We start from the raw sequence: 12,380 nt of genomic DNA, 5'->3' as shown, positions 1-12,380 counted from the left end.
TGCTGATACTCAGAACATATTTGTAACTGAGAAACAGTTGTAAGAAAACTGTGCAAAAGTGCATAAGGACCAAGCTTAATCCTCACATACAAGCTTTATTGCTCAAAAACTCAAAGGACTTGGGCACATTCCTCCAGCTATTTGTATTTTAGCATTTAAGAGACCTTAGTGCCATTCTGACATCTTGGCAAGACCAAAGCTTTCAGCAATATGTTGGTTACTTCTGAAACACGTGAATAACCTGAAGAATTTCGTTAGGACAGTCAGCAGGAACTGCAGTGCAGGTAATGGAAGAGACAGCATTTAAGTGCCTCTCTTGACCAGCATCCATTTCCACTGCATATGACTCCACAGTTCTTATTGATATATTATCTTCCTCCATCAACCCCAGACAATCTGATTCATAAGAAAAAATGCTGGATAAATCATCATGATTTCCCAGATAAAGGCAGTCTGGAGGAAAATGACTGCCAGTAAGTTTTCCCTTGACTGCATACCATACATCAAAGGAAAAACTGCAGCAGAAACACCAACCAGGACTGGACCTCTCTGCAGGGACCTACAAATGTGACCTGACAACTTGTGGAAACAACATCAGGGTGGCCAGTGAAGCATGATGGGACAAGGGCTTGCCAGAGGACAGCCAATGTGATGAAGAGACTGACAGCAACAATAATGTCTGGGTAATATGTGGATGTCTAGCAGGACAATGCATTCAGGATTTCAAAGTACATGATATTTTTTTAAGCATAACTCCAAATTCTAATTAGCACAGCAAGTGTTTCCAGGTTTTTGCTTGGCTGTAATTACCATGACACACACAAAAGGCAGTCTCTTGTGTTTTGTAACTGACACAGCTGCTTGCCTGCAGAACAGACCTTAAACCAGATTTGCAACTCATTTTGAATAAGGTACACAAAATTAATTTTCTCCCTTACTTATGGAAATCTTTTGTGCTTTAAGACAGTGGATGGATAGAAATTTTAGTACTATACACCTCCCTATAGTTCAGGTGTCTCAATGCCTCTGTCCATCAAAACATCCCCCTTAGGTACCTTACAGGTATATTCATTATATATTTACATCAGTACATAAAAGTAACAGTACATGAACATCAATCTGCATTCATATATTATGGTTAATAGTACTTTATTAGTACTATATGTGCAGTAATATTGCTACATTATAGAAGCAAATAATATGGTACAATTCCACTCAAATCTTAGCAGAAACAGCTTAAAACTGATAATCCTCTGTGGATTTGGGTTAAGTCCTACAAACACACAGAAAGGTTCTACTGAAATCATCTGTTCCCAATACCAGGCCCTGACAAGCAGTGGAGATATCTGCCACTACATCCAGCAGTGCAAGTCAGTCACTACTGAGATCCTAAGTCAGAAATCTGACCCAGGCTTCATTTTCCCAAAAAGAATTTTCAAACTCTTGTGTAGCACAATAGCAATTACAACTGTCTCAATATTGAATGCTAGATGTTTGACTTTCAAGCCAGGAACACCATAGATAGCTTACACAATGTCATCCATTCAAAAGAAATCCTACTCAAAGGATGGTTCTGCTAATTAGGCTGTTGGCATACACACGGATTTTGCATTTGACAGATTTTCTTCCCTAGCTTCAGACAACAGAAAAATTTAAATTGCTTTCTCACAGATACTGAGCAAGAGGAGATAAAACACAAAATGGCCCTTGGTGATCATGAACATGACAGTAACATAACACTGGAATATCTTATTTCAAAAATGAGTATTTTTAAAAGTCATAGAGAAAATAATACTTCCTATTCAAAAGGGTAAAATCACCTTTTTATTTAATCAGAAAGTATATTTCCTCTTATTTTTCTTCAACATGGAAAATAGCAAAAACAGGTTCTACAAGCAGATTGCTTTTCCCATATATTTGCAAGCACCATTTATTTGCCCTTTGCAGTATCAAATCTAAGCCCCCTCCACAGCTCTCTTTTCAATTTATACAGGAAACTAAAACTAAAATTATAAACTCAAGTCCAGAGGTTTTTCCTACTTTAGCTGCTTAATTCCCTATTAGAGTCAATTCGTGTATCATCAAAAATCCTTCTTAGGGCAGCTCATCCTGAAGTCTGCTTTTTTCCTCTCTGATATTCCCTGCAGTTGGAATTACTTCCTTTTAACTTAATATTACTGACAAAAGCTGTAGCACTGAAATTCATTCCCTATCACCAAAATCAATCTTCATAATCCACTGCTGAAACTTCATCATAGGTATCTATCTGTAATTGCTTATTTTTCATGCCTATCTGTGGCTGAAAACTGATAAACAGAAGGATTTATTATACTGCCTTGCTCTGAAATCCAACCACATTAGATAAGGTAATACACTAGCTGGCCACCTTTCTGCTCACAGGAAATATATTATACATCATCAGTCATCATTTTCATCCCTCAGAAAAAAGCAAACAAAAAATTAAATAACTTGCTGGGAAGTTTAATCATAGTAAAAATGGAAATAAATGGTGATGAGTCAGTAAAAAAATAGGGAAAGTCTCTAAAACATTTAAACAGCAATAACAACAACCAAACAAACCAGGAAAAAGCCTTAATACTCATACACTATGAAGACTGGGTTACACTTCCCACATCAAATTTAGGATACACAGAGGAACTTAGGAAGGGAAAGCCCTCTCAAAATCATGAACTTCTTGGGACAGTTCAAGTTAAAGACTTGTCAAGATGGAAGAACATACTGAAAATTACAAAAACCAATCAGGTATCTTGATGGGATAATGGTTCTCTTCTGCTTTAGCTTTTTACAGCTTTACTGAATCCAGGCTTATTTGAAAAATCTCTCCTGTGATGTTCACCATTAATTTTCTGGGAAGGGATTTTACCATAGAGTAACAAACCAGTTGCTCCAACCTGTTGTTGCAGCTGGTTAGAAAGGCTCATTGGATTGCAGAGAGATATTGCAAATTGATCCATCCTGTCATTTCAGACAGCAACTAGCAAAAATATTCTCCCACCCACCAATAAAGTTACACCAAAGGAGGCAGGAAGAAGGCAAAGGATTTAATACTTAATCATTGAGTTAACAGCAGCTTCTGAAGGCTCTTCTGGTTAAACCAAGCCCTGAAAATCAAGCCTGCTGAAGCTGACTGCAGTTTCAAACACTGTAGGTCAGAGTTGCCTCTAACCCCATCTCTTTTCACCATGTCATTTTAAAAGATGCTGTCAATCTGTGAAATCCAACGGATTCTCAGACTTCTGATTGCATTAGGATTATATGACTGTCTTTGCTCTCAAAAATCCAATGGATAATTCTATAAGACGAGACTTGGAAATAAAATCCTTATATTCATGCAAAATGTAGGCTTCTCTGCATCAGTGTAATTGATAAAACTGACAATGCCAGACATTCTGATTTTTAAAAATCTGACAATAGAGAATATGTAGTTGACTGAACATGTCTCTGCAATTGTGGACAAACATTATACATTCCTTGAATATTCTGAGGGAAGAGGTATTATATTATCATGATTAAACCACAATGGGTGAGAAGCTAGGCTGCTCCTGGCATTTTCAGGTCATTACAATTTATTTTTAAAAGAAGATTATGAGAGTGTTAAAAGTCTTGCAAGCCTTGAGGTTACTACTGCTATTACATACTGCCCTAAATCCATCAGCAAATTAAGTATTCAAGCTGGTATTTTTCTTTATGGCTTGTGGGTTTTTTTAGGTTGCTCCCACTTTTTAGCCTAAATAGACAAATGTTTTTTGAAAACTTGGGGTTTTTATTTGGGTTACTCCAAGTTAAATGTTTGGAGTTGGTTGAGAGGATATTGAAGTTTTGAAGACCCTCTGCAAATATCATACTGTGTTATTTTAAAACCTCACTCTATAATATGCCTTCATGTAAAATACCTACTGAGTGTAGAGTTTGGGAAGACACATCTTCAGAAAAAAATCTTAATGCCCTAAGCCTCTAGCTGCAATCAGGAGAAATCTCTTTTCCCATTTTCATACCATAACATGAGATAAAAGCTACTGGTTATTGTACCCAGTCCTACTGTATATCCTTCAAAAAATAGGACAATTATGCACAAACATTTCTCTACTGTCATTTCTGAAAATTCCTGAGGTATATGATGGGCTACTTTTAAGTACAGTAGTTTGCTCATTCATAAAACATAACCTTCTAAAGAGATAACTTTGATGGGCTCAAGCTGGGGACAGCCCATGTTCTCTCCTAATATGCCTCATCTTTTTTGCAGACAGAATAATGACAGCCTGGCATGTCTCTGCTCCTTACCATCATACAGCTTTTAAAATAGAAGTTAAAGCAAACCAGAAAACAAAAGTAAAGAAAGCACCAGAGGAGCTCAATGATCATGGCAGAAAGGATATTAGCATAAATAATCAATTAAAAGGCATTAAGGTGATGACCACGTTATCAGGGACTGCCAGTGTGGCATCAATCTTCTGAGGGTGGCAGTCAGGGAAACCAAGCGTGCCCAGATGTGAAATAATGACTGCAAATTAATAATCACAACAGACTCCTTAAATAACAAAACATGTCTTAATGAATTACTATTGATTGCCAAAAAGCATTATCATAAATAGAGGACTTGGCTAAAGCAGGAGCAGCCACTGTGCCACTGTAAGATGGGAAGTTCTCATGAAATCTTTCTTAGAGTTTCTTGGGGAAAATCCAGCTTGTTTTTCCATAGTCTTTCATGGGCAAGGAGGAAAAAATTTTTTAAAAGGAAAAAAAAGGTAAAAATGCCACCACAATCAGTAGCTTCACTGACAGAGCCTGCTGTACATCCTTGGATCATCATGGAATCCTAGAATGATTTGGGTTGGAAAGGACCTTAGAGGTCATCTCATTCCAACCTCCTGCCATGGGCAGGGACACCTCCCACTAAACTATCTGCTCCAGGCCCCATCCAGCCTGGCCTGGATGTTCTATAATTTATTTGCTCTATCAAATTGTCAAATTTGTGCTGGAATTTAGTTGGATTTTGAGAAAAAAGTAAGTTCATTTCTTTTGTAGAAACTGAATGTTTGAGATGATAAACAGCCAGAAGATCTAAACAGCTTTGGTGTTCAAGTCACAGCAGTCTCAGAAAGATATTTTTAATCTGACTGCTTGGAATAAAAAGCAGGAAATTTCAAAATATTCAGACTGATCAAACACCAAGATGGTGCTCCACAGCTTCCTCAGACATTCCTTTCTGCCACAGATCAGTAACATTCCAAGCCTGTAAACACCCATAGCTGTCCTGAATGCACACAGAACACACTTTTTTTTACTTAAGTGCATGAAACCCACTGCTGTTTAATGAAATCCATCTGCTGGATAATAGATGATGATTTCACCTTAAGCTCAGTTTGAAGTGTAACTGTTGACAGACGTAATTCATGAAAGAGTCAATAAGAAATGTAAAAGGCAAAACATCACCCAGAAGCTACTTAATTCTTAGGGATGATCCCCCCAGAATCAGTACAGCTAGTAAGGGACTAAGGCCCCAGATAAAATTAAAACAGATGATCCTTGACTTCCAAGCACAAAATCCTTCAAGGTGAAAATATTACCAAAATTGGGATCTCCACTCTCTATGTTGATTTAAACAGGATAAATATATTTAACATACAAGAGATGCTGTTAACTTTTAGAAGGCAAACATCACCCTCAGTGAATCCCCTGATGAGAAAAAATGAATGACAGGAGATTACAAAGCTAAAGCTCATGGATCAAGTAAGGTCAAGGGAGCTTGAGACAGCAGGATTAGAGAGGTGGGATCTTTAATGCACTTCCCCCAAGCACTAATGGAATAATAATGGCTCCTTCTCAAATTAAATGCTACCCCATGTTGAAATATTAATGTGTATGACAGTCTAAGAAATGTTACCTTCTGCTCACTGGGTAAAAACTTAAAATAGCATTATGCTTTTGCAAAGAGTAAATTGTATCCCAATTAATTGAATTGGGCATAAAATCCTGAAATGCCACCAAAAAAAGTGAGCATAACCATCAGTCCTTCCAGGCAAGGTTAACTGAAGAATTTAACCCAGGGCTGAGTGATCAGTGGGGTCACCAGAGGAAACTCCTCCTCAAGGACCATGTGCCAAAAAACAAGTTAAGCCCTGACATTCTGGCATTCTCTTTATTTATATGGCACAAACTAATGCATAGGGTTTTCCTGGTGTTTCCCTTTGGTCTGAGGTTGTCAAGTTTGTGTTTTGGTTTATTTTATTTTGGATTAAATGTTTGCTAGTTACTAGCAAACATAAAGATTGCCAGACCATTCTTCAATTTCAAGTGTTGTCAGCTCTCAAGATTGATTTTTCTGTCCGGTGCCAAGGCAGAACCTCACAGCACCTTCCAGTATCTGAAGGAGCTTGCAGGGAAGCCAGAGGGACAGCCTTTGTCAGGAAGTGCAGTGACAAGAAAAGGAGTCATGGGTACAGATTGGAAGAGGGGAAATTTAGGTTAGGATGTTAGGAAGAAATCTTTTACTGTGAGACTGGTGAGAAACTTGAAGAGGCGTCTCAGGGAGGTTGTGCATGATCCCAGCCTGGCACTGTTCAAGTTTAGGTTGGGTAAGAGCTCACCTGAAGCTGAAATACCAACCAAGACACTATGTCCTCTCTTGTCCAGGCCCTGAAACTCCCCCACAGGCACAGGACAGCCCATTCCATTAAAAAAACCCAAACCCAAAACAAAACAAAACAACCCCAAAAAACAAACAAACAAACAAAACAAAACCCATTCATTAAAAAAGTCCAGATTTTTCTGTTGCTACTTTCTAGTGACTAATTACTGCCTCCAGAAAACAAAAGTATGATAAAACCAAGTCTACAATGTAACAAAAATCCAGAGAGATACACAATGAATAAACAGAACTAGTAACACAGTATTTCCTCTACATATTGCAGTTAATTTTACTGTAGCAGTAAAATAGACCAAATTGTTATTTCAAAGGATAAAAAAGATTTTTTGGGGCATCTACATTAAAATAAAACCATGACATTGATAACCAAAATATGCCTGGTCACAAAGCAACCACAGCATGTAATGCACTGGTAATGATAATAACTACGGTAGTGATTTGTGCACATCACTAACAAAAATCTTAGAGTTCAACTGCAGCTTTGCCAAAAATCCTCTACCCTGGATGCTGAAAAGTTCTTCAGACTGCAAAAGCCCTTCAAATCTACCCCTGACATGGGTGAACATACACCAGCACAAAGCCTGTGGTTTACCAAGAAGCACTCAGGCAGTACTGAGTGAGCGTGTTACACTGATGGGTATTTGCCAGGCCCAAGTGGAGTGAGCTCCCTTGACTCATACCTTGCCCTAAATGCAGCTCAGAGAGAGAAAACCCTTCCTAGTCAGCAACAGGTGGGAGATAGCTGGATATTGAGATACCAAAGGTCTGGCTGCATCTGGAAGCCCAGCCCTGCACACACTGCTGTTCTGATTATCCAGGACAGAACTGAGAGGAAGTAAACAAAAAATATTCCAACTTCTCTTTTAGCTAAAGGGGGAAAATAAACAAACATACAGCCTGTTACATGCCACTTGAAGAAAATTCAATTCAGGCAAAGGACATCTACACAGTCCCATTTATGAGCTAAAGAGTGGGGGCTGTCACAAACTAGAAATAAACTGCTCAATGTTGCTTTATTACCATATACCCATCTTCTTGCTACTAATTTGAGAATGGTCCATCAGACAAAAAAAAAACCAAACTAAAACTACAGTTATTGTGCCCAGAGATACATTAGGATCACTTGTGGCACAATGCTTTTAAGCACTTGTTACTGCTGTAAGTCATGAAGTGCACATTACAAATGAATCTCAATAAACTACACTGAAAAGATAAAGGAAAAGAGGGTAGACCTTATATGCTAAAGTATTTAAACATCTTGTCTTATCCTCAACATCATTGCCTGGGTTGAAGAAGAGAGTAATGACAGAATTAATTATTGGTTCATTTCAGTTCACAGTTACCAGGCAGCAAGAAGAATGGAAAGAGAAAAATATATTGAAGAAATTAATACAACATTATACCACTTGACAATAAATAGACACCTGATATCATAAGCTCTAATACTAGAAACCACAGCTACTGAAATGTTTATGGTTATGTGTAATGTAAAATAAGTGACCACAAATGCTAAAAGCAAAGGAAATAAACTGGAGAAAGAACCTGAACTTGCACTTTTATTCACAACAAAACTCAGTGTAGCCATCTCCACACTTTAATTCTTCCTGAAAGTTCACTTCTGTAAATACTGTGTTTTCTCCTGGAGCTTTTGCAATATTTTGCACCTATTTCAGCCTCAGGAAAACACATCATTATGCTAGGCATCTTTCTCCTATCCCTTCCTTTTGGTTTTCATTTTACAGATGACTGCAGTTTGGACTGTAAGTAAGCAGAGAGAACTTTCTAAATCTGTTTCAAAGTATTATGTTAAATGTATTTTAACTCCTATAAAATGAGTATGAAAGCATTCTGCAACTTGAAAGAGTTGAAAGTACCAAGTCTTTATTAACCTTTAACTAATGAAAACAATAGTATTAAGATGCATTTTGAATTTGGTCTCCCTTAAACCAAGAAACTTAAATCATCACTACCTAAAGTATGGCATTTGGACTCTCCACAATTAATTGCAGTCTAACTAATCTCTGAGTCAGAACTTTGTCCTACATATTTCTTAGAGATTTATTCTCTTACTACTACATACTACCAGCACTAATACATTAGGCTACTGGAAAATGCTCCAAACTACTTCGTGAAACTGTATGATGGTTTAAAAAAAAATCCCTAAAATTAAGTAAAAACTTGTTTCAGATTTTTGTAAACTCCATTAGCAAGCATTGCCCTGGAAGTGAAATCTCAGGCATGGCAGAATGACAAGCTTTGTTCCAGGCAATCTCAGACTTCTATATTCAGACTAGGTAAGGGAAAAAACGATCACAAAGGTGAGACCAGCAGTAACCCGGGGCAAGGTTAGCTACCACTGCTCTAACAACATCTTCTTGATCCTGACAGAGGGAGCTGCCACCAGCAAAGGGCTGGAACTTGAGCTACATGACAGAGTGGTGAACATCCCAGCAGCACGCTCGGATTGACCCGCTGGGTTCTGTCACTGCCTCGGAGCAATGACATTCCCCTCGGCAGGCAGCCTTGCTCCACACTGACTAGCGGGGGTCGGACACACAAAGTGCTGGGGTTTGGAAATTGGTCTGTCAAGATCTTGGTCTGCAGCCAAAGCTTAGGCTGGAGCACAGCACAAAGCCAGTGCAAGTGACTGACACCAACACGCGACAGCGACAGGCACGACAAAACCCCAGAGAGAAGGCGAGGAGGATCTGAGAGCTGCTCCTCAGGACCCGAGCGAAAGGAGCTGCTGGGGTAGCCTTGCTTCACAGGGGGAAGCATCCGTGTCACCGAAACTGCCAGCGCTAATTAGAGCCCTGCAGGCATCCTCAGGGATTGCCAGACACCGAGGAATAAACTGCCTCTCGCTCCTATGGGCTGCCCCTCAGTCAAAACAGGCGAGATAAGGGAGAGGAATCGCGTGGGAAGCTTTTCATCTCTCCCGCCCGCGCTGCTCTGTGGCTGAGGGAAATCACCCTGAGCAGCTGCACTGCTGAGCAGTTAATCGTTTTCACAACCACTAAAAGTCTCATCGTGCCAAACCCTTCCTGAACCTTTCCAAGATGAAATCAGGCCAACCAACTCATGTCTTCTGATAAGATTTTCTCCAGAACACTCGTTCTGGGCAATCTCTGCAACCTTGTTACAATCGCAATACTCATTCTGGGTAATCTCTGCAATCTTGTTACAATCCAAGTAACATAAAAATTAAAAAAGCGACATGGTTAATGGACAGAGATATCCACCATTCATAAATTAAAAATGTGCTTAAACTAATCTGTATTTTTATAGGTGAAAAATATTAACCAACATCACAATTTAAAAGGAAAAGAGAATTTTAAAAAGCAATATGTGTAATCAGCAAATGAAATTAGCTATTGTATTTAATTTGAGTAAGAGCTTGTGAAAAATGACAATTTAAGTCACAGACATGCCATTTTAATGGTGTACATTGAACTCCTGAGATATTTTTTAAAAAGAACAGCTACCTAAACACAAGGGCTCCAGTCCTGCAAAACCCCACGTCAGGCTTGTGAGTCAAACACACTCAACTTTAATAATGACTCAAAACTCAATGGCTTCAGCTGCATGCTGCAAATTAGGCACTTACAGGACGAGCACTATAGAGAATATTCTAATAACAAACACCTGTACTGTGCCTCGACCACTCAGTAACAACTAAAAATTCTAACCGGTGAAACACTTTAAATTCTGCTAAACACCTTACTGTTCCAAGCATTTTCAAGCAGCTGTACAGTCCACTTTTCCTAAACTACATAGCGCCTCTGGTCACTTCCAGTGTTTTTAATGCTAATAGTTTACAGATTTAAAAGACCAAAAGTACATTCCACAGCACTGCATATGACACCTGAGGCTAAACCATCGTTAGGTGCTTTGTCTGCAGTCACCCGGGGCCAAACTGTCCTCGGACTCCCCGATGGGACCAGACCACTGCTTCGTCTAAGACTTTGCCTCACACGCACCTCGGCGCTCCTGGACGCGGACGACGAGTTCCCAGGCGGCCACCGCCTCCCTGTCCAGGGCGGCGCGCAGCGTCACCTCGCCGCTCTCTCGCTCCACGCTCACCGGCGACTCCTCGACGGGCGGCGACAGCAGCTCGAACCACGCGGCGGGGAAGCGCGCAGGGGCCAGGGTGGCCAGGCGGGTGCCCGGCCGGGCGTCCTCGGGCAGGGCGAGCGCCAGGGGCGCGGCGGGCGGCAGCGCGGCCCGGCGGCGGCGGGGCGGCGGCGGCGGCGGGAGGCGCTTGGGCTGCGGCAGCACCTCCAGCTCCAGGGGCTCGCTGAGCAGCGCGGGCCGGCCGCGATCCCGCGCGTAGACGCGCAGCGGGATGGGAGCGCGCAGGTGGAGCAGGGAGCTCACCAGCACCACGCGTCCGCTGCGCGGCACCACGAAGAAGTGCGCGCTGCGCGGGAGGGCGAAGTAGCGCAGCTCCGCGTTGGCGCCCGCGTCCGCGTCCTCGGCCCGCGCCTGCCACACCTGGGACTTGAGCGCCAGCGTCTCCTCCACGCGGAGCTGCGCGGAGCCCGGCCCCACGAAGCGCGGCGCGTTGTCGTTGTCGTCCAGGACGCGCACGGTGAGCGCGGCCAGCTCGGCGGGCGCGGCGCCCTGGGGCGCGCAGCGCTTGCAGCACAGCCCCAGGCGGAGCGAGTACAGCGCCCGCGCCTCGCGGTCCAGCGGGCGGCGGGTGCGCAGCCACACGCGGGCCGTGCGCGCGTCCAGCGACACCTGGAAGTGCGAGTGTCCCTCGCCCAGCAGCTGCAGGTGCCAGCGGCGCCCCTGCACCTTGGCGCACCAGGGCTCGGGCCCCAGCCGCGTCAGGGGGATGCTGAGCCCGCGCACCCGCGTGCCCGCCGGCCGGTTCTCCGCGACGTGCCCGTCGAACGAGGGTGTCCTGCGCGGCGCGGCGCGGGCGGCGGCCAGGGCCCAGCAGAGCAGCAGGCAGCCGGCGGCGCGCCGCGCTCCGCGGGGGGCCATGCCGGCTGCGAGCGGCGGCTGCGGGCGGGCGGGTGCGCGGCGCTCCCCGCGCTGCCCGGCCCTGCCCGCCGCTCCCCGCAGTGGGCGGGCGGGGAGGGGCCGGGGCACACGGGGCCGCTCCCGCCCCCGCCCTGCCTTCCCCCGCTCCGAGGGCACGCGGAGAGAACCGTCCCGTGCGCCGGCTGTGGGATGTCCCCGCCGGGCGAGCCGCCCAAAGGATCCCGCTGGCGGAACAAGTGCCGCCCGCTTTTCCTCCTCCGGCAGCCGAGTTCTTCCTCCGCGCGCCGCGGGCATCAGTGCACAGGTGATGTCCTGCAGTCTGTCACATGTCAAGCGAGCTCTCCTAGCACTCCGGTGCCCCCTGAAAACATTTAATTGTTGATTTCTAGACAGCTACCTATTCTGAAATGCCAGTTTTGCTCTCAGCTTGTACTTGAGGGCTGTCACTGACCTGAAGTCACATCTTTGGTCACAATTAATTAGCTCCCTTATATCTCCGGATTTGTGAAGGTAAAAAAATTCTTGATGAAATGTAGCTTGACTAAAGAATGATTCTGGTGATAACCAGAGAGAAATATAACCCAACATTTATTTCCTGTTTGGATTTTTAGAGTAAAACTAAAAACCCAATAAAAGTAAATTTCCCCATGTTATGACTACATAAATCAGGGATGTTGTAGAAAAAGTTACTAGATTATGCAATTCCTCTTCAAAACAGATC

The 12,380-nt window shown here is 43.1% G+C and overlaps 1 protein-coding gene across 1 annotated transcript in view; it reads right to left on the bottom strand.

Annotated features, from left to right (window-relative positions):
* Nucleotides 1-11,659, bottom strand: part of LOC139596220 (neural-cadherin-like) — a 62,030-nt gene extending 50,371 nt beyond the window's left edge. The window contains exon 1 of the mRNA XM_071440276.1: nucleotides 10,648-11,659. Coding sequence (XP_071296377.1) covers nucleotides 10,648-11,659 — 1,012 coding nt within the window. The remainder of the gene's footprint in view (nucleotides 1-10,647) is intronic.
* Nucleotides 11,660-12,380: the final 721 nt, after the last annotated feature.

The sequence above is a fragment of the Agelaius tricolor genome, unplaced genomic scaffold (genome assembly GCF_023055355.1).
Source record: "Agelaius tricolor isolate 1412-34295 unplaced genomic scaffold, bAgeTri1.0.p SCAF_15, whole genome shotgun sequence".
Taxonomy (NCBI): domain Eukaryota; kingdom Metazoa; phylum Chordata; class Aves; order Passeriformes; family Icteridae; genus Agelaius; species Agelaius tricolor.
Note: the sequence above shows the minus strand (reverse complement) of the source record. Positions and strands in the feature narration are given on the sequence as shown.